Source organism: Anolis carolinensis, chromosome 1 (genome assembly GCF_035594765.1).
Source record: "Anolis carolinensis isolate JA03-04 chromosome 1, rAnoCar3.1.pri, whole genome shotgun sequence".
In the NCBI taxonomy this organism is placed as follows: Eukaryota; Metazoa; Chordata; class Lepidosauria; order Squamata; family Dactyloidae; genus Anolis; species Anolis carolinensis.
Window position 1 is genome coordinate 185,197,630 of NC_085841.1, and position 23,980 is coordinate 185,221,609.

Below are 23,980 nucleotides of genomic sequence, written 5' to 3' on the forward strand. Positions count from 1 at the left end.
ATTATGTAACACGTGTTTTGTTCCTGGGTTATAAATGTAATTTCCTAATTGGTTCTAGCATAAAAACATAGAAAAGGTTTATTAAACTGCGAAAACATTATTTTCGCAGGGCATCCTACAGCACATTTTCCAATAATAATAATAATAATAATAATAATAATGATGATGATGATGATGATGATGATGATGACAACAAAACATTGCATGGAAAGTTCCTTGACAAAATTGAAGGAAAAGCTGATAAGGAGAAGACCTGGCTCTGGCTCACAAATGGGACCCTGAAGAAGGAGACAGAAGGCCTGATCCTTGCAGCCCAGGAGCAAGCCATCAGAACAAATGCAATTAAGGCCAAGATCGAAAAATCAGCTGATGACCCAAAATGCAGACTGTGCAAGGAAACTGATGAAACCATTGATCATATCCTCAGCTGCTGTAAGAAAATCGCACAGACAAACTACAAACAGAGGCACAACTATGTGGCCCAAATGATTCATTGGAACTTATGCCTCAAGTACCACCTGCCAGCAGCAAAGAACTGGTGGGATCACAAACCTGCAAAAGTATTGGAAAATGAGCACGCAAAGATACTGTGGGACTTCTGAATCCAGACTGACAAAGTTCTGAAACACAACACACCAGACATCACAGTTGTGGAAAAGAAAAAGGTTTGGATCATTGATGTTGCCATCCCAGGTGACAGTCGCATTGATGAAAAACAACAGGAAAAACTCAGCCGCTATCAGGACCTCAAGATTGAACTTCAAAGACTCTGGCAGAAACCAGTGCATGTGGTCCCGGTGGTGATGGGCACATTGGGTGCCGTGTCAAAAGATCTCAGCCGGCATTTGGAAACAATAGACATTGACAAAATTACGATCTGCCAACTGCAAAAGGCCACCTTACTGGGATCTGCACGCATCATCCGAAAATACATCACACAGTCCTAGACACTTGGGAAGTGTTCGACTTGTGATTTTGTGAAACGAAATCCAGCATATCTATCTTGTTTGCTGTGTCATACAACGTCGTTGTGTCAATAATAATAATAATAATAATAATAATAATAATAATAATAATAATAATGTGATAAGGTCCCTGGAGTTTCAACCAATACAACATATTTTGTGTCAGCCACAAAAATGAAGCTTCTGGAGTAAGGACCGCACAACTAAACAGGAAATAACACTTTCAAACCAGGAACAGAATTTTTTTCAAATGTTGTTACATAGTGTAATACAGGCTAATGATGAGAATGCTATAAAGTTAAAAAAAAAAAAAAGAAAAGCTTTAAAAATGCATTACAGTATATAAAGAACTGTCCAGCTGTTGGTTCCGTCCTTTTTATCCTAACCACTGATTTTAATAGGTTTTCACGAAGGAAACTAGTCATTACTTTGTTTTTTAAAATTGTTTTGAACCGCTTTAGGTCTCAATCACAGAGATAAAAGCAGGATAATCACAATCATCAGCATCATTAGCATCATCATCACCACCGTTGACGGTGTCCCTGCACACAATGTATAGGAATGAGAGGAAACATTAGGGAAGAGCACAGGATACTTTTGGGCAAGAAAGGCTCTTTGAAGCTCTTCTATGAGAACGTGATCTTAGCCTGAAGCTTTCCCCATTTTCAGTCCTTTCTTCTACAAGATTTAGCAGTCCACCAATAGAGCAGGAAAGGTTTATTTTGCCCTCCTAGGTTAGAAGGAGCCCCGGTGGCGAAGTGTGTTAAAGCGCTGAGCTACTGAACTTGCAGACCGAAAGGTCCCAGGTTCAAATTCCGGGAGCGGAGTCAGCGCCCGCTGTTGCTCCAGCTTCTGCCAACCTAGCAGTTCGAAAACATGCCAATGTGAGTAGATCAATAAGTACCGCTCCGGCGGGAAGGTAACGGCACTCCATGCAGTCATGCTGGCCACATGACCTTGGAGGTGTCTACGGACAACATCGGCTCTTCGGCCTAGAAATTGAGATGAGCACCAACCCCCAGAGTCAGACATGACTGGACTTAACGTCAGGGGAAACCTTTACCTTTACTTTAATCTTTCATAGTGTCAGGAAGACGTAAAGCATTTATTCCCATAAAAAGAACAGAGAAAGAAAACCAAGAACACGAATTTGAATTTTTTTTACAGAAAAGTCTCCCTGATACACAATTTTTAGAAATCATTTTGAAAGAGAAAGTAAATACAGTAGAATCTGACTTATCAAATCTTCGCTTATCCAATGTCCTGTATTATCCAACCCAGTCTGCCTCCCGCTCGGATCCACAGCTGTTTCTCTAGGCAGCAACGCGCAGCAGGCCAACATGCCCAACAACAACACAAGTGCAGCTTTGTTGTAAAGCATGATGTTTTGGTGCTTAATTTGTAAAATCATAGCGTAATTTGACGTTTAACAGGCTTTTCCTTAATCCCTCCTTATTTTCCAACATTATCACTTATCCAACGTTCTGCCGGTCCATTTATGTTGGATCAGCGAGACTCTACTATATGTGCACTTCTTGTCTTAAACATTTTATTCACTATTTTATGAGAATAGATTTTGAAATCAAATTGTTCAGTTTTTTACATGTCCATTTTTTAAAGGGCTTCAAGGAAAAAACATACACAAAACATGCTTTTTTCCCTTTTTTCCAAAGGGTCTCACCTCTAGCCTGGTCTCACCTCTGTTCTTTGTGTTTTGGCAATAGTATGTTTGACCTTACAGAAAGAGGGGCAAGATGGCATAGCAGCACAGCTTATGATTGTTCTGCCTACTACTCTACAATAAAATGGAATAAGGCCCCTGCAACCACGTAACGATATCTGCGGTTTCACTTACTTGCACCCAGGGAAAAACACAAGTTGTTACATCCTCCACGCAATTCTAGGAGCCCCAGTGGTGAAGCGGGTTAAACCGCTGAGCTGCTAAACTTGCTGACCAAAAGGTTGGCGGTTCAAATCTGAGGAGTAGGGTGAGCTCCCACTGTTAGCCCCAGCTTCCGCCAACCTAGCAGTTCAAAAACATGCAAATGCGAGTAGATCAATAGATACTGCTCCGGCAGGAAGGAAATGGTGCTCCATGCAGTCATGCCAGCCACATGACCTTGGAAGTGTCTACAGACAACCTCGGCTCTTCGGCTTAGAAATGGAGATGAGCACCAAACCCTGGAGTTGGACAGAACTAGACTCAATGTCAGGGGAAAATTTTATTCCTGGTATGTTTAGCTTTATGAAGAGCGAGAGGGAGAGAGTGCAAGAGAGGGAGGGAGGCTGGAATGAGTCCAGTATGAAGAAAATGATGCTTCTGCCTCTTCTCTTTGTGCTTCCTTGCCACAACTTTGTGCTTCTACCGTTTTAAAGTTGATCTTTCTTTTATTGTTCCATGTGAATGTGCGGCACATTTTCTAATTTCTAAACACACAACAAAAAGCTGGAACGGATTAATAGCATTTCAATGGGAAATTTGAGATAAGAGAAATGTGAGTTAAGAGCTCAGTCACAGAATAAATTAAACTCTTAAGTCAAGGTATCACTGTATTTGAACGGATGTCATAAGGAAGAGGGAGTGGGCTTGTTTTCTGTGGCCCTGGAGACTAGGAATTGGAACAATAGGCTCCAATTGCAGGAAAGGAGATTCCCACTTAACATTAGGAAGAAGTTCCTGACTGGAACTCTCTTCCTTGGAGTGTGGTAGAAGGCTTTTAAACAGAGGCTGAATGGCCATCTGTTTGGGGTGCTTTGATTGTGCTTTTCCAGCATGGCAAGGGGCTGGACTGGATGGCCCACGTGGTCTCTTCCAACTCTATGATTCTGTGATTCTAATGGGACATGAACATCCACAGATTTTTATATCTTTGAGCCCTTCAACACAGTCATATAATCCAGAATATCAAGGCAGACAATCCACAATATCTGCTTTGAACTGGGTTATCTGAGTCCACACTGCCATATATTCCAGTTCAATGTGGATTTTATACAGCTGTGTGGAAGAGGCCTTTGGGAGCCAAACCCCAGCAGACGCCAAGGGCCCACTGCTCTCACTTGGAATGTTGTGAATTTGGGGATTGAAGGGAAATTTCACAAAGGTGGAATTGAATTCTTATTTGCGGGGCAATCCCCTAATTTCCCCCCTGCCAGGATATGCCAGGTGACTCTATCTTTTCACAACGGGTAGAGAAATGTATAGTTATCTGGAGCCAAGGTCCCTTTTACAGCAGACTAATTCTGAATGTGTTTATTGAATATTTGCTGCTAGAAATAAGTTTTTAAAATGATAGAAACCAGAAATGCCAATACAAATATATCCTTGAGCTGAAACATGTCAACTGGAACCTGGGAACAGAGCGAATGCAGAGAGAAACTCCTGTGGTAACCGAAGAAAATGGACAGGTCTCAGCATGCCTGCTATTACTCAAAGCACTTGAATCGTTTTTATAACAAGGCTGCGGTACATGCTAATAATAAAATACAATGGCGTTCAGCTCAGCTAGGAACCAAGACCAATTTAGGTTTTGTCATTTTCTCCAAATTTCACATCTTGCTTCAGCTGAAAGGGCAACAAGGGGAGTGGGGAGGGGGAGAACGACTGCAAAATGGTTCGAAAGGGGGAAAAGAAAACGTCCCCGCCACCAGTAGAGTCACTAATGAGGCGTGTGAATCAGCAACTTCATAAAACATCTTTCACCTTCCCAGCCATGTTTGAAAGCTATTTATGGATTCAGTTTGTACCTTAAGCCACACACCGGAGACTCGTGGCAGCACAAATATTTTTAATCAAACAAAACAAATCAAGGAATGTAGCAAATTTAAATCACTGGCTCATTTCTCAAAAGGGACTGAGTTGATGGAACTATTTCACAGAATTCAGGAGATTTGGCTGTAATGTCACACTTTAATGTGTCATTACAGCCTGTGTGTATATCTGTACGCAGGGGGTGAAATCAGTACAAAGCAGCTTATTTAGTCGCTTCCTTTTTCCTTCTCTGTTTTAATCAGTGCTCAAAGGATATAGCAAGGCTCTCATTTGCTCCCTCCCACTTACATTGTGACTAACAGGGTGCAGCACTATCCAAAAGGCACCGGCTCCTGTCTGATCTTGGAAGCTAAGCAGGCCGGCACTGCTTAGTCCTTGGGTAGGAGACCACCAAGGAATGCCAGGTGCTATGGGCTATATTTCTGAGGAAGGGATGGGAAGAGGCCTCTTCTTGAATATCCCTTGCCTAAGAAAGCAATCTGAAATTTATGGGGTGACGATAAGTCAATAAGGTGACTTGAAGGCACATAATAAATACACAACAGCCCTACTCACAATCCTAATTATTGGCACATCAGTGGTAGGAGATAGTGGGATCAGCTCACATTCCATGCACCTTCCTGAATAAAAAAGAAGACTCTGGAGAGACAGTGGTCATCTATCTCTTGAACAACTAGCAGAGTGAATATATATATATACACACACACACACACAGTATAGTCTCACTTACCCAACATAAACGGGCCAGCAGAACGTTGGATAAGTGAATATGTTGGATAATAAGGAGAGATTAAGGAGAAACCTAATAAACACCAAATTAGGTTATGATTTTACAAATGAAGCACCAAAACATGTTATACAACAAATTTGGCAGAAAAAGTAGTTCAATACGCAGTAATGCTATGTAGTAATTACTGTATTTATGAATTTAGCACCAAAATATCATGAAGTATTGAAAACATTGCCTACAAAAATGCGTTGGATAATCCAGAACATTGGATAAGCGAGTGTTGGATAAGTGAGACTCGACTGTATATATATACACTAGCTGTGCCCGGCCACGCGTTGCTGTGGCGAAGTATGGTGGTATGGGAAATAAAGTATTGAGGAATTGGTGGTAGTTAAGGTCAAGGGTAAAGGTGCCGGCCTGTTTATGTCGGATAAATGAGACTCTACTGTATATTTATAATTTTATATTATCTGCTTAGAACTAGATTATATGAGGCCCCTTCTTCACAGCTGGATAAAATGCACACTGAAGTGGATTATATGGCAGTGTGGAGTCAAGATAATCCAGTTCAAATCCAGATAATATAAGATTCTAAATGGGTTATATAGCTGAGTCTACATTGCCGTATAATCCAGTGCAAATTAGATAATCTGTAGAAGAGGCCTAAGTGAAGCCTAACTCTGCCTATCCCCTGGACTAGGTCAAATGCTAGGAGACCAAGTGGGTGGAGCTTAGCCTTCTAACTGGCAGCAACTGGATAAAAACAATTACAGTAGAGTCTCACTTATCCAACATAAACGGGCCGGCAGAATGTTGGATAAGCGAATATGTTGGATAATAAGGAGGGATGAAGGAAATGCCTATTAAACACCAAATTAGGTTATGATTTTACAAATTAAGCACCAAAACATCATGTTAGACAACAAATTTGACAGAAAAAGTAGTTCAGTATGCAGTATTGCTACGTAGTAATTACTGTATTTATGAATTTAGCACCAAAATATCACGATATATTGAAAACATTGACTACAAAAATGCGTTGGATAATCCAGAACGTTGGATAAGCGAGTGTTGGATAAGTGAGACTCTACTGTATTCCCCTCCCTCTAATTAGGACTTTTTCTTTTCTTTTTGTTGTATCAACCTAGAGCCGTGGATGATGGGTTGTGATGTCAAATTTTGAGGTTGGGGGGCCTGTAGTTTTGTTGTTTTGTCCGCTGCCCTGATGCCATCACTCTTTTATATATATATATATATATATATATATATATATATATATATATATATAGTAATATTACTAATAATATTACTATATAATGATATAGTAGGTAAAGGTAAAGGTTTCCCCTGACGTTAAGTCCAGTCTTGTTTGACTCTGGGGGTTGGTGCTAATCTCCATTTCTAAGCCGAAGAGCTGGCGTTGTCCGTAGACACTTCCAAGGTCATGTGGCTGGCATGACTGCATGGAGCTCCGTTATCTTCCCGCCGGAGCGGTACCTATTGATCTACTCACATTGGCATGTTTTCAAACTGCTAGGTTGGCAGAAGCTGGAGCTAACAGCGGCCGCTCACGCTGCTCCCAGGGTTTGAACCTGGGACCTTTCGGTCTGCAAGTTCAGCAGCTCAGTGCTTTAATACACTTCGCCACTAGGGCTCCTAGAATGATATAGTACATTCTAGTAATTTAATGCTTATATTGTGCTATGCTAATAATATATTGTATGTACATTTGATTTGTAAGCCGCTCTGAGTCCCCTTCAGGGTGAGAAGAGCGGGATATAAATGTAGTAAATAAATAAATTAATTAAAGTCCACAGTGGGAGAGGTGTAGCTTGTGGGGTGTTTTCCCTTCCTCTGATATCCCAATAATGGATTTGACTGTTTCCGTGTTGAAAAAAATACCCTAGCTCTTTCAAATTGACAATCCTGTATTGTGGCTTTATCATATTCTTCCATCTGTCATGATTTATCAGGGACATGGGAGTTGTATTTTTACAAGATCTTCAACCTTCTCTGCCAAAGAGTGCTAGTGTGTTACCAAACTGTTTGGTTGGTTAGGTGATCTCTCGTTGTCTGGGTATGATGATCTTCCAAGTTGATGGCATAGGAACATCGCTTCAATGACATTTGTCCACCTGTCTTCCTAAGAGATTTGCAGGGTTTTTCGGGAGCAATGCTTATGGAATCGTTCCAGGAGTTGAGTGTGACATCTGTAGATGGTCCATGTTTCGCAAGCATATAACAGGGTTGGGAGGACAGTAGCTTTATAAACAAGCACCTTGGTATCCCTACGGATGTCCTGATCCTCAAAAACTCTCTGCTTTATTTGGAAGAATGCTGCACTCGCAAAGCTCAGGCAGTATTGTATTTCAGAGTCAATGTTGACTTTTGTGGCGAGGTAGCTAGCTGCCAAAATAGTGGAAATGTTCAATATTTTCTAACATTACACCATTAAGCATTGCAGACTTACCAAACTATAACTTCCAGGATTCCGTAGCAATGAACCATGGCAGATAAAGTGGTGTCAAATTGCATTAATTTTACAGTGTTGATGCATCTACTACTCTGGAAACCAGGTTTGAATCTCTGTTTGGCCATGGAAGCCCACTTTTGGCCTTTGGGCAAGTCACATTCTATCAGCCTCAGACCCCTTCCATACAGCTGCATAAAGTGTACATTGAACTGGATTATATGGCAGTGTGGACTCAGATAATTCAGTTCAAAGCAGGTATTGTGGATTATCTGCCTTGATATTCTGGGTTATATGGCTGTATGGAAGGGCCCTCAGAGAAAGACAAAGGAACCAAGCATGCCAAGAAAATCCCATGATAGGTTCGCCTTAGGATTGATTTTAAGGCATATGACAACAACATGATTTACTGTTTCATTCCACAAGTCATAGGATGAACACCACTCCATTATTTATTTATTTATTTTAAAAAAGTTCAACAATATTTATGAGTTCTCGCGCCAATTTTAGTGTGCTTGCTGGGGTCAAACTGAGCCAGAATAAGGTTGAATCTTCTTAAAAAAAGAAACTAATCTCCAACGTGTTCTTGCTTTGTTGGCACATGATGAGATCTCACTATGATAAACCAAAAGGACTGTAAAGGTAAATGGGAATTAAATTCTCACCCATGAGATTTATTATTTATTTTATTTATTTAGCTAACACACTACTCCATGTAATAAGCTGTTGCCACCCCAAAACTGTTCTTCATACTGCTAAGCAATCTCACAAATACAAACTTGTAAAGGATCAAGTGACAACAGGTTTTGTTTTTGCTCAGAATGACAGGAGACATTTGGTCTACAAGGTTTGTTTATTCTGCATTACTCAGGCCGTTGGCAGTTTCCCACTCACAGATAAAACCCAAATGATAAAACATGTTCGAAAAGAGTTAAGTAGACTAATTCACAAAATACCTTCAGAAGTTGTTCAAGAGGTTGGATTTGAACTGTTTTTTTTTAATTAACTAGAATCTCCTTTACCATCAACACATTTTTAAGATAGTCATCATCTTCAGAATAAGGAAGATTTAAGTCTTGGATCTGCATCGTAGTATTTGCTTTGTGAGGAAATGTCTCATATTCAAGTACTTTATCACATGAACCCAATATTCAACTACAGTCGTGTTATCGTTGATATCAGATACATACCGTGTTGAATTTCCTCGATATCTCATCTTTTTCATTAGCATAATTGCACCGGTTCAGCAATTCGTGATCCTGCATTTGCACACACCCTTGTACCTTGCATTCCTGCACTACTGCTGTTTCTTCATTTTTGTAATTTTATTTTTAGTGCATTGTGCATATGCATTCCAGTCCAGCTAAAGGAAATGTTTGCTGGTTTCTGCATATGTGGTTGCTGTAATGGTTAATGATGTATACGTTGAAAACCTTTAACCTACATCATTGTTTTTATCATCACAATCCATGTCACCAGCCTTTGCCTATTTATAGATTGTTTACAGATTTTACTTTATTAGGGTTTTTTTGTTTTGTTTTATGGTTTATACGGTAGCAAAAAAAAAGAAGATGTGCTTAGTTATGCACCGTTTCATTGCAACTAAGAAGTTCAGTGTGAGTATAAATTGATTTGTGTACATATAAAATTATATACACATTAAGATGTATATCCAAATGAGTGTGTGGTCTGTCTGCAGTAAACCAGACTCTGGTGCATAAAGTTACAGACATCCCCAACTGCTTTCTCTTTCAATGCTCAAGTAGGGCTTGGCTAGTAACGGTAGTATACTTTTTGTATCAAAAATTGAAAAAAAAATCTGTTCCTGGTTTGAAAGTGTTATTTCCTGTTTAATTGTATGGTCCTTCCTTTGAACATAGTTGTTATACTCCAGAAACTTCATTTTTGTGTCTACCACAAACTATATTGAATTGGTTGAGACTCTACGAGATATTCATTAAAAAAAAACTAGAGCAAAATGTGCTGCAGGATGTCCCACCAGAACAAAGTTTTTGCAGTTTAATAAACCTTTTCCATGGTTTTTAGGACATGACCAATTAGGAAATGCAATTATAACCCAGGAACAAAAATCGTGTTACATACTGTAATCAATTCAAACAATGCTTAAGCACTGGCATTCTTCATGCAATGTGTACACTTAAAAATACAGTAGAGTCTCACTTATCCAATGTAAACAGGCCGGCAGAATGTTGGATAAGCGAATATGTTGGATAATAAGGAGGGATTAAGGAAACGCCTATTAAACATCAAATTAGGTTATGATTTTACAAATGAAGCACCAAAACATCGTGTTATACAACAAATTTGACAGAAAAAGCAGTTCAATACATGGTAATGCTATGTAGTAATTACTGTATTTACGAATTTAGTACCAAAATATCATGATGTATTGAAAACATTGTCTACAAAAATGTGTTGGATAATCCAGAACGTTGGATAAACGAGTGTTGGATAAGTGAGACTCTACTGTAATTGTAAAGCTGCTTATAAAAGTTCCTATGTGCAAATATTGCAGCTTCAGCTCAAAAAGTGAAAACTTTAAAAAGCGTTACAAAGGATTTTGAGGGAGGAGCATTACTAATGGCACAAGTTAGGTAGCAAGCACTTTTTACAATGGTGTTTTGATTGAGTTGAAAATTACAGTATACTGAAAGCATTCACAATTTTTAGAGCTTGTCTGGAGGCAGTAAAACACATGTTGCAAGTGTTAAGAAAGAAGCATTTTAGAACTATAATTCCTGGGATAACTATCATTGTGAGATGATAAAAGTCTTAGTCCATGCGTGATTTTTCCAAGCTAATGTGCTGCACTGAACATTATTGATTTCTGAATGCATCACTGCTCCTATAAGATTTTTTTTTCAAAATTGACATAAGTTTCAACACATATAAAACAATTCACAACAGAACAAACATCATTCAAGAAAAGCAAGGAGAAAAAACTATGCATATATATGTGGATGTGCCTTCAAATCGCCTGTCAGCTTATAGTGCCCCCATGAATTTCATTGGGATCTCTGATAACTAACCAATACATTCTCCCGCACTTCAGTTCATCTAGCTGATTTGAGCCTGACTTTTCAGATCTTTAGAGGAAAAAGGTAAAGGTAAAGGTTTCCCCTTGACATTAAATCTAGTCGAGTCCAACTCTGGGGGTTGGTGCTCATCTCCATTTCTAAGCCAAAGAGCCTCCTAAGTGGCCGGCATGATTGCATGGAGCTCTGTTACCTTCCCACCTGAGTGGTACCTATTGTTCTACTCACATTGTTTTCGAACTGCTAGGTTGCCAGAAGCTGGGGCTAATGGTGGGAGCTCACCCCACTCAATGGATTTGAACTGCTGACCTTTCGGCCAGCAAGTTCCGCAGCTCAGCGTTTTAACTTGCTGTACCACCACAGCCCCATATACTTTAGAGGGAAGCCGGTTCAAATTTGTCAGTTGTCAGTTATACTGAATTATAAGTTTTAACCTTAACATTTTGCTCTCATTATGGCTACAGGCAAATAAGAAAGGGACTGCTTGGCAGCCGTGTCTTCACTTCCTAAGTGAGCCATACTTCCGGACTGACAGACAGATGAGACCAGGCTATTCAGCCAAGAGGTATCTCCTTAAACTCTCTCAGACCTGGGACCCGAGCATATTACAGAAGCTTCAGCGTTCAGGTCAGTGTTGCAAGAAAGCAAGAAAATAATAGTACAGATATTTCTGTACTTTGGGATAGTTGTCTTTGTTTTGTGTCTTCAAGTCATTCCTGACTTACAATGACCCTAAAGAGACTCTGTCATGAGATTTTCTTGGCAAGATTTGTTCAGAAGGAGCTTGCCATTTTTTCCCTTTGACACAGAGATAAACTCTAAAAGACTATTATAAATCATTAAAAATTACAATTTACAGCCTAAGGAAGGGAGGAAGGAGAAGCCAAAGGGAGAGAAAAGGAGCCCAAGCAGCAACAGGAGGAGGAGAAGGTGATTTATCAACACACAATTGGTTGATAAAGACTTAAAATAGTATATAACTACTAAAATAATGGATAAATATTAAAATAAATATAGTGTCCCTACTTCGCGGATTTTCATTTATTGCAGGTGGTCCTGGAACCTAACCCCAGCAATAAGTGAGGGAGCACTGTATTCATCATCTGTTTGACTCTTTTCCAATGTGCTGTGTCCAGGCCAATCCATCAAAACTATATGCAAAATGTCCCAAATTCAACCCTGACCATATCCTGCCAGGATTACAAAATGGTTACAGTAAAACCCTATGGAATTACTGTCATTGTATTTTACATGTACAATTGGCTTTCGCATTTTGGTCCTCCACATGTACTGAACTCCACTTCCAGGAGACCTAGTCGACAGCATGGTCAATGGTCAGGGGTTCAGGCATCCGAAGTCCAAAACAAACAAGGGACCAAAAGATAGGAATCCCTACTATAAGGTAAAGGTTTCCCCTGACGTTAAGTCCAGTCATGTCTGACTCTGGGGGTTGGTGCTCATCTCCATTTCTAAGCCGAAGAGCCGGCGTTGTCCATAGACACCTCCAAGGTCATGTGGCCGCCGGAGCAGTACCTATTGATCTACTCACATTGGCATGTTTTCGAACTGCTAGGTTGGCAGAAGCTGGAGCTAACAGCGGCCGCTAACGCCGCTCCCGTGGTTTGAACCTGGGACCTTTTGGTCTGCAAGTTCAGCAGCTCAGCGCTTTAACACACTTCGCCACTAGGGCTCCTTCTATCCCTACTATAGACAGTGCCAAATTAGGAGGGTCCGTGTTTGAACTTCTTTTTTTTACAAGTGACTTATGTATGTTTTGGACATTCCAGGATATATTAGAGATCCCTGGTTGCTTGCGGAAAATTCAGGAGATGACAGAAAGAAACAACAGGATCTGTCCGCTACTCCACCAAAATATAATCTTCTTCATATCTTTTATTCACCATGCCCGTATTTACAGACGGAGTTAGAAGAACCACACATTTATACAGGTATTGTAGATAATAAACTTGAATATGATATGTATGATCAGACTTTAGTGTGTGTTCAGAAGCTGGTTGAGGCTGCGAGGACTTTTCTTCCCCTTTCACTGGGGTGCCAGCCATGGCTATTTCTGATACAGTCATGGCTTGAATTGCTTGGTTCCATCACATGGGTTTTTTCCCCATCTTAAGACACTGCTGAGTTGCAGTCAGGACGGAGCCTGCTAGAGCCCATCACATGGCTTAGGGCTACTTGCAGCAGAGCTCCGTTTCGGCTCCGTCCTGGCTGCCTGAGGCTGTCCTGAGAACACAGATGACTACCTATGTTCTCATTCAAGAAGCCAGGAGCAGATGGGAAACACCATGTAATGGTAAGGGGACAACATGGGCCTCTGCTTAAAGGTTTCCCCTTCTCCCACACGGATCTCCCCGCTGTCCCCCTGCTTATGGACCTCCGTCTGATGAGGTTCTTTAAAAGGCCATAATGGTTTCAGTGTGGGTCTTCCATTGAAAGCCACTGGGAAGTTTTATGTACTGTTGAATGCAGATATAGGCATCCCTTATTTCAAATTCCAAAATTCAGAATACTCCAAAATCCAAAATTGTCATCGTGGATGGCTGAGACAGTGACACCTTCGCATTCTGATATTTCATGCACAAAATTATTAGAAATGTTGTATATATGATTATCTTCGGGCTATGTATTCAGGTTGGAAAAGAGACATGAAAACCATGTTTAATTATCTGAAAGGCTGTCACATTGAGGAGGGGGCAGGCTTGGGACTGGGCTTTTCCCATGCAACACCTTCTGTCTGTTAAGGTCAATTGCTGTGCCCCTCTTGCTTGTGCCACTGCCTTCTGAATCGTGGTGGAAATAACACCCAAGGGTGCCTTCTTGAGACTGTGATACCTGGCATGTCAAATTCACTCTCCCCTGGGGTTGATCTTTCTCACTGCCTTTGCTCTGTCAACAACTGAAACATCTCTTTCTCACTGTTTCCCTTTATTTCAAAGGGACTCAGTGCAGGACAATTTCCCAGAAGATTGTGTGGAATATTAATTAGTAATAGAAGGAAGGTATTAAGATTTTCTGCCTCAGGCATTTATACATCCTGTTTTTGCATTCAGTTTATCTGTGAGCCATTCTCCACCTCTATGCGTGCATGCACAGATGTTGTTCTAGCCGAGCAAAGTGGGAAAGGGCCCATTTAAATCACACACACTTGCCTCCCAAGGGAAATTAACAGAATTTAAATATGACCTGCCAAAATCTGTAAAAATTTAGGAGTCGAGTTTAGGGTATTTGCTTTCTTGGACGGCAGATTCAGTGAATTATCGGAATTCTGCACACAGAATTTTAACATTTTAAACCTGGGGTTTGAAGTAATCCTCAATTAATTCAGTCTGTGCACACATATGTAGGATTATATTATCATTTTTCCCTAAGCAAAGACATTTTTTCACATCCAGCAGGCCTTGGCCCTTCATTTCAGAAGCAGTCTGAGAATAAAGTGAGATTGGTGCAAAACCCTGAAGAAGAAAAAGGCATCAGAGAAAGAGTTCGAATTCCTTTAAGAATTTCAGTCAGAAAACTGAGCTTCCACCTGAGACGCCAGCAAACAAAGGAGACCACCTGGAGCCAGGATACAGCATACAGAGAGATCCCAGAGGTATTGCAAGTTTCATTCTCACAAGCTAGATTTCCTCTGGCTTCAGCCAACTGGGAGATTTTCTGGTTTCTTTCCATTCAGAATATTCTCATAGCATTTGCTGAAAATGACTTGAATGGATCCAAATGTCAGGGGCACTAGCAAGATTGTGCTTTAGTCATACAAGAGAAAGAAGAAGTGAAGAGATGAACTTTTTTTTTATGTCAGGAGCAACTTGAGTCGCTTCTGGAGTGAGAGAATTGGCCGTCTGCAAGAACGTTGCCCAGGGGACGACCTGATGTTTTGATGTTTTTACCATCCTTGTGGGAGGCTTCTCTCATGTCCCCGCACGGAGCTGGAGCTGATAGAGGGAGCTCATCAGCACTCTCCCCGGGTGGGATTCGAACCTGGCAGCTTTCAGGTCAGCAACCCAACCTTCAAGTCACTTAGTCCACTATGCCATCTGGGGGCTCCCTTATTGGTAGTTGTTGTCAGTGTCATTTTGTAAAGTATTATATTCAAAGTATCAAATTACAATCATTTCTCAGAAAGAGTAAGCCGCAAGGATAAGAATTATATATCTGTGTACAAATCTAGAAACTTTTGACAAAAGGTCACCCTGAAAACGTGGATCAACTTATTAGCGAATCAGTTTAAATACTGTGTTGTCAAAGGCTTTCATGGCTGGAATCACTGGGTTGCTGTGAATTTTCTGGGCTGAATTGTCATGTTCCAGAAGCATTATCTTCTGATGTTCTGCCCACATCTATGACAGGCATCCTCAGGGGTTGTGAGGTCTATTGGAAACTAGGAAAGGGAGGATTTCAATGGCTTCTCTGCATAGGCTGACATAGTGGTTGTGAGAGTGGTCCAGCATTTCTGTGTTCTCAAATCATATACTGTATGCAGGTTGGTTCATCAAGTGCTCTTCTATGGCTGACTTCTCTTGTTGGGTTAGTCCTGCAGTGCCTTTCATGTTCCTTGATTCATGTTTGGGCAATGCTGCTGCGTTTGGTGGTCTCTATGTAGACTTGTCCACAGCTGCATGGGATACAGTAGACTCCCGCAGAGGTGAGAAGATCCCTTTTGTCCTTTGCTGAACGTAGAATTTGTTGGATTTTCATAGTTTCTTGGTTGTGTTTCTTCATTCTTCATCAGCTTCCCTATGTATTCAATGGTTCCCTGAAAGGCACTGCAGACCACTCTAACAACCACAATTTCAGACTACGCAGAGAAGCCATTGAAATCCACAAGCATATGGACAATTTCAACAGAAAGGGGGAAACTATGAAAATGAACAAAATCTGGCTACCAGTATTTTAAAAGCTCTAAAATCAGGACAGTAAATAAAGAGCAACACTCAGAAGGCAGAGGAATTCCAGACATGTAACAATCAGGGCCAGCTAACACCTCCCAACAAAGGATTCCTCCAGGCAGGGATCAGCCAGCCTTGAAGCTGTAAGGCCATAAAATGCTAATCAAGGAGTTTAACATTCACACTTGCTTCCAACAGACAAGAGTTCTTCTCCCATTGTGGACTTTCCACAGATATATAAACCCTGAGGATGCCTGCCATAGATGTGGGCAAAACATCAGAAGAGAGAGCTTCTGGAACATGGCCATAAACCCAGTTTAAATACTGTACCCTCATACTTATGAGCCAATTCCTTCTCTGAATAGAATGGTGAAAGAGAGAGCTTAGTCCTTCCTGAAAGAGCCTGTGGCCTTCTCTACTCTGCCATATAAAATCCAGATAATCTGCTTTGAACTAGATTATATGAGTCTACACTGTCATATATTCCAGTTCAAAGCAGATACATGGCAGTATAGGTGGGGCCTCAAAGAAGCACTGACCCCCTCTACATTCTCCCCTGTTCTGCTGCTTCTGGCCTTTTTGAATATGGGGAGATTGTGTCTTTGGTGCTACTTTTAGGTTCTCCATGGACATATTAAGCTATCTCAGAAAGGGGAATATTCTATTTTTAACAATAGCTAATATTGTACCTTACATTTAATCCAAAAAGGAAGCATCCCCTTCTCTTAGGCCCCATTTACACTGCCATATAAAAACCAGATTATCTTCTTTGAACTGGATTATATGGTAGTGTAGACTCATATGTGGGGTCTAAGAGAAGGCTTTTTTAATGTCCGAGAAGCAATTGCCAAAGACATCTGACTCTCCCTCTCCTTTGTGTTCAGGTTTTTAATTTTATTGTATACAAGTGACAAGCAAAAACAAAAGTTACAATAACTAGCAAAACAGATACATTACAACATCCTAACAAACCCTTTCCTTCCTTCCTCTCATCCAAAAGCCCAGCACCTATGACTTCCATCACCACTCACTTGTGAAGCTTGTATCTAGTGAAACCAACCCTTTTAATTACTTTAGTAGGTTCTCCTTGCAGCTACTTTAAAACTATATTGGTCTTTCTTTCCAGATATTCAAAAGCCAGCCTACATTATTTTGGCAAACTCTTCATTATTTCCCCTATTAGATAGTGTTGTCAAAGGCTTTCATGGCTGGAATCACTGGATTGCTGTGTATTTTCCGGGCTGTATGGCTATGTTGTAGAAGTATTCTCTCCAGGAGATAATGTTTCTGGTACATGGCCATACAGCCCAGAAAACACACAACAACCCACTATTAGATAGCTTGGCCATTTGAATATAATCTAATAACCTTTCTCTCCAGTCCTTTTTAGATAGTTCTTTTTTCACTTTTCCAAGATTTCACTATTGTCAAATGTCCATACTGACAAATTTCTTCATCTCCTTTACTAATCCTCTCCCTAAAAAATCCTAAAAGACACATTTCTGGTTTTTTTTAAACCTTATTAATAATCATTTTGTTTGTTTTCTTAATCACATTTTTCCAAAAATCTTGTACCTGTTGTCACTCGGCTGGAACTTCAGATTGACTCTGATGGGGATTATGGGATTCAGGTTCAAAATCAGGTTCAGAATGTCCCTGTTGTAGAAGATGAGGAACAGAGAGTTTTTCCCACAGCAGGGAATGATGTTGATGATACTGAAACTAGTCAGGTGCAAATTGACTCCTTTTCTAAGGAGGACAGTTCTCAGTCTGATAGCAAGCAGGCTGACGCTAATGAGCAGGCTGACCTTGATGAAACAGAATCTTTAGATCAAGCTGGCCATTTGGAATTCAGGGTTTGAAGGAGTGTGAGAATAGCAAATAAGAAGGAGGTCAGAGGCCAAAGAAATGCTTTCATGCTTGGCAAAGGGTATTAAAGCAGTGTGTTTGGAGACAAACCTTTGTCAAAGCAACTTTTGTTTAACCAAGAAGCAAGCTCTCATTTCCTGGATTATCTTGCTGCTTTTGTGTTCATGTTCTTGGGACTTTGTCGTGCTCTATTGGGACTTTGTTTTATTCTTTGGGATTTCTTGGATTATTGTTTAAGGCTTTGTTTTGTAACAATCTTTTGGAACTTTACTTTTGCTTTTAAAGAACTTTTAATCTTCTATTTTCTAATAAACTACAAAAGGACTTCAGCCTGTGTGCAGTCTGATGTATTGAGCAAGGCAAAGCTAACCTGAGGTGCAACAATACCATCCTACATGTCCGCCAGATGTGAAAATAGGTGCCTTTCTGCATCTTGGACCTCCGCCTCTGTATAATGAGCTTTGACTTTTCCATGGATCACATCAAAATCCATAATTTTGGCCACTGAATCCGCCCTTAATGAGGTCCACTTATATATGAATATATATAGTGTAGTAATGCTCACCATTCTAAAGTTTATTAAAGCACAGACTGGGAGCTAAAGCTCACATTTGGACTTCTTCTACACTGCCATATAATTCAGTTCAAAGCAGATAATCTGAATTTTATATGGCAGTGTAGAAGGGGCCTTGGACTTCCATTGGGGCTGGTTAAGGGGCCTTAGCTAGGAGTGGCATCTATAGCTGTGACCTCCGGCAGGAGGAAGCAGTCAGGGAGTTGAAAAGCATATACACCATTGTGCTGCTCTCAATCACCTCATTTCCCTCTAATGTCTGGGATAGCCCTCAGGGTTGGAAATCTTATCTATGATGAGCTGGGCTTAAATGAATTAGATTTGCAAGCTTTGAAACTTCCTTCACACTTCACATGGAGGGGGACTTCACCATCGTTATTTCAGTATCATTAAGAGTAGCTCATTCAACTTAAATGTAAGAGCATTTTGAAGTTGAGCATGAGGGATGGATGTATTCAATAATTTAGACAGGGATGGCTTTGTAGTTTGAAAACCAGGTGCTGTAGAGGCTGTGGCTCCTGTACCTTGAAGAGTGGGTGGAAGAGATCTAAATTTATGTCGCGTTGTTATGATTTAGACTGACATTAAGTGCGGACCTGATTATTTTTATTGGGATGAGTCAGAGAAAGGAGTAAGAACGTAAACTGGACACTAAAATCTCAGTGCAACCTCTAGTTCAGTCTGATGCTTGAATTGTGTTCATAGTGTATTTTTATATACACTGTGCTATACTGTATATACAGTACACCAAAAGTGCAAGAATGGAGCAGAAAGTGTTATATTATGAGAAGAAGAATGGTGGCCATTGTTATTACCACCAGAGTTTTCCATAATACAGTAGAGTCTCACTTATCCAACATAAACGGGCCGGCAGAATGTTGGATAAGCGAATATGTTGGATAATAAGGAGGGATTAAGGAAACGCCTATTAAACATCAAGTTAGGTTATGATTTTACAAATTAAGCACCACAACATCATGTTATACAACAACTTTGACAGAAAAAGTAGTTCAATACGCAGTAATGTTATGTTGTAATTACTGTATTTACAAATTTAGCAGCAAAATATCATGATATATTGAAAACATTGACTACAAAAATACCTTGGATAATCCAGAACCTTGGATAAGCGAGTCTTGGATAAGTGAGACTCTACTGTATGTATATAAAGATTTGATAGTCAAAAAATGTCTATATACATGTATGATAAGACCCATGGGACCAATATGTGCGCTTTCACTTACTGGCCACCAGTAGGAATTTTCAACGTATCAGCAGATTCTATGGTATGCTTCCACAGAGTTGCATTGGCGTACCTAGCAAACTCTAGAGAGAATACCTCTATGGCAACTTTTGGTGGTATTTGTTCATTTCAATAGGGTTCACTATTATCTGTGGTTTCCTGTTTCCATGGCAAGTTCAGGAATGTATTCCCCACAGATTTGGGGGTCATACTAAACTGTCAATAAAGAGAAAAATGCATCACCAAAAGAGATGATCTATAGAGAATACAGATGCAGAGGAACAGGCCATATTTAAATTTAATTGTGTGAATGCAAATTTAGACATTACTACTCTTACGCTAAATTGAAGTACAGTACATGTCATCATAAATAAAAAGAAAGACTTGATGACCCGAGAGCTTGTTCAGTCAGCCTGTACTTTCATACCAAACAGTTATATCACTTCATGATCCCACTTGAGCTGCCATGAATGCCTCCTATGGATTCCTCCTGAGGTTTGTACTTTGATCAGAGGCACTGGGAGATAATTCTCTAGTTGTTTATACCATATGGGATTTTTAGAAAAACCTTTAAACCAGTATTGGCCTAGGTGGATCATGAACCAGCAGATGCTTTTAAACAAGAGGCTCTAGAAGCCTCACCTATCCTCTTAAGAGCCACAGTGGTGCAATGGGTTAAATTCTTGTGCCGGCTGAACTGCTGACCTGAAGGTTGGGTTGCTGACCTGAAAGTTGCTGGTTCAAATTTGCGAGACAGGGTGAGCTTCCATCTGTCAGCTCTAGCTTGCGGGGACATGAGAGAAGGCTCCCAGCAGGATGGTAACACATCCAGGCATCCCCTGGGCAACATCTCTGTAGACAGCCAATTCTCTCACACCAGAAGCAACTTGCAGTATATTCTCAAGTCGCTTCTGACACGATTAAAAAAAAAACCCTATCCTGTTTCCATCTTGGTGTCTGTTCTAGTTTGGTGAGGTGGTGGCTATTTCAAGTCCAAAACAGGTGCGTGTGAGATCGGGGATTAAATAAATTTTTATTTTTAAAACACACACACACAAAAAAATACATACCGTAGACATACAAAACATTTACAATTCCCACCACCAACACGAGGATTGTTTTCTTTTTACGTATTCGTTTCTTTATGAGACAATTTTTATATCTTTATCTTAATCCATTTCCAACCTATATACTATATAACATTTGTATCTTATTTCTTATGGCTTGATCTCCAGATTGATTCATGATATAGTTCTTTACCATTGTCCATCTTTCTTCCATTTCTCTTGTTCTATTTTCATTAGTTTTTACAACATTTAGTTTCACATTCATAATTTCAAATTCCATTTGCTCCACCATATATTGGTACCATTTATTTACTGTCCATTTTGATTTATCTTTCCACCCTAATACTATTACTGCTTGTGCACATTCAATTATTGCTTCTTTTATTTCCCTTTTATTTCCCATTTCCTCTCTTTCCCCTAATACCGCTATTTCCTTTGTTATGACCCACTCATTTCCTAGTATTTGATTTGACTCATTTTGTATAGTCTGCCAAAAATATTGTACATGTTCACATTCCCACATCATGTGCATAAACCGCCCTTTCTGATGACATCCATGCCAGCAGTGACTACTCCCCTTTTTATAGTAGTATGCTAATTGGCAGGGTGTACGATACCATTTGTGCAATATTTTCCTCCTCATTTCTCGTACTCTGGTATTCCTTTTCATCCCTATTGTCTCTACCACATTTCTCATCTCTTGTTCTGTGATTTGCAGCTCCGTTTCCCACATACTTTTCAGATCCCGTATTATACATCCATCAGCCTCTATGAGCATTGTATATATTTTGCTGGCCTGTGCCTTCTTTCCTTCCCCCTTTTCTCTTATTATCTTTTCAAAGGCGTTATCTTCTCTCTTAACCATATTAATATTTTCTTTTATTTTGCAATATGCACTGATTGCTCTTATCTGTAACCAATTTTCTTCTCCAAACCATTGTTTAATTTTATTTTCTCTTACCGTTCCCTCTCTGTCATATAGTTGTTCTAGTCTCTCTATTCCTTGTTCCTTCAATGTTTGAATATTTCTATTCATATTTGATTCCTTATCCTTATTGATTATCCATACTGTTGACATTTTAGATTTTAAGCTACTTATTCTCCCTTGCCATTTCTTCCACACTTGCATTGTTCCTTTCATTGGTCCTATTAATTTATCTATATTTCTCTTATCCCATTTTCTAAAGATTATTTCTTCACAATTAACTCCATTCATTTCCTTTTCAAATCTCACCCATTTTTTATTTGTCACTTGTAATTCTATTGCTCTTTCAATTTGGAAGGCATCACTATATAGCTCTAGGCATGGACAGCCCCATCCCCCTTTCATTTCTTTTGCAATTATCAATTTTTTCCTTACTCTTGGTCTTTTCCCTCCTTCAACCCAATAATTTAGTTTCCTATCCCATTCCTTTAATTTTGCCATGGGAGGAATTCCTGGGAGAGCCTGAAATAAATACATCATTTTTGGAATTATCAATATTTTCAATGCCCTTATCCTAGACATCTGTCTCAAATTTTTATTCTTCCACCTACTCATTTGTTTTAACATTCTCTTCCATGCCATTCTATAATTTCCATCTATTATTTTATCAAGTGTCTTAAATATCCAAATTCCCAAATACTTCATCTTTTTAATACCCAATTTTAATCCTGATTCCTTCCTTATCTCTAATTGTTCCTTCGGTGGCGTATTAATAAATAATATCTCTGATTTCTCCATATTTACTGATAGCCCTGATACTTTTTTAAACTCCCTCAATATTATTTTCATTGATTTAATCATTTCCCTTGGTCTCTGTGTTAAAATTATTGCATCGTCCGCATACAGGTTCAATCTCAACTCCTCCTTCCTCCCAATCTTATACCCTTCCCATGTTTCATCCATCCTTATTTTATATGCTAGGGGTTCTATTACCAGAGCAAATAACATTGGGGATAATGGACAACCTTGTTTGGTCCCATTCTCAATTTGAATGTTTTCCGTTCTTTGTCCATTCACTCTAATACAAGCCGTATTCTCCCTATATACATTTTTAATCATTTCACAGAAATTATTCCCCAAATTTAGTTCTTTACATAATCTATACAGATATTCATGGTTTACTTTGTCGGAAGCTTTATACACATCTAACTTTAGAATTGACAATTTTCTTTTTGTTTTTGTCGCATGACTAATCGCATTAACAACATTTCTTATTGGTTCACTGATACTCCGCCCTTTAACAAATCCATATTGGTCTTCTCCTATAATCTTTGGTAGAATAATTTCCAATCTATTTGCTATGATTTTCATGAATATCTTATAATCTTGGTTTACTAAACTGATCGGACGATATGATTCTGGGAGCTCCGGTTGTCTATCTGGCTTCAGAACTGGAATAATTTCAGAAAGTTTCCATGTTTCCGGGACAATACCTCTCATATATACCTCATTAAACATTTCAGCCATATATGGTACCAACTCATGCATAAAGGTCTTATAAAATTCTGCTGTATATCCATCTATACCAGGTGCCTTATATTGTTTCAGTCCTTTAATTACCTGAATTACTTCTTCCTGTGTTATTTCATCATTTAGCATAATTTTATCCTCCTCATTTACTTTATTCCCAATTTTTATTTCTTCATTATTCACCTGTTCTTTTTGGTACAACTCCCTGTAAAAATCTCTCATTATTTCTTCAAGTTCCTTTCTTCCATCTTTCACCAATCCATTTTTATCTTTAAGTTTTGTTATACATGACTTTTCCTTTCTCCTCTTTAAATATCTCACCATTTGTTTCATTGATTTTGTACCCCATCCATTAATTCGTTGCCTCACACTCTGTCTCATTTTGTTCCATTGCACCTCATCCATTAATTCCAATTCTTTCTTTTTCTGCCTTAATATACTATTTATATTTCTTCTCCTCGTTATTCTCAATTGTTCTTGTATTGATTCAATTTCTTTTATACATTTTTCTCTTTTCTCTCTCCAACTTTTCCTTATGTAGGACTCAATACTAAAACATTGACCTCTTAATACACTTTTAAATGAGTCCCACACCACAGTTTTAGATAACTCTCCATTATCATTTATTCTATAATATTCTTTTATCTCCTCCTGAAGCTTCAATTTATATTCATCTTTTTCTGTTACCACCGAATTATATCTCCAAATTCTTTGACTAATCTCATTACTCAATCCCAAGGTTGCAATCAGAGGACTGTGATTAAAGATAAAACATGGAATAGAATTTATGAATCTCAAGGGACAGGGAACTCACGAGGGGTAGCAATTCTAATCAATGAAAATGTTCCATTTCAGGAGCTTGATGTTCAAAGAGATAG

At 39.4% G+C, this 23,980-nt stretch overlaps 1 protein-coding gene across 2 annotated transcripts in view; it reads left to right on the top strand.

The window, feature by feature from the left end:
- kiaa2012 (KIAA2012 ortholog) overlaps positions 1-23,980 on the top strand; it is a 125,798-nt gene that overhangs the window by 16,720 nt on the left and 85,098 nt on the right. The window contains exons 3-5 of one of the 2 annotated variants that reach the window (XM_062962036.1): positions 11,455-11,617; positions 12,778-12,939; positions 14,401-14,600. In XM_062962036.1, the coding sequence (XP_062818106.1) occupies positions 11,455-11,617; positions 12,778-12,939; positions 14,401-14,600 (525 nt within the window). The remainder of the gene's footprint in view (positions 1-11,454; positions 11,618-12,777; positions 12,940-14,400; positions 14,601-23,980) is intronic. The other variant, XM_062962038.1, reaches the window with a different exon arrangement.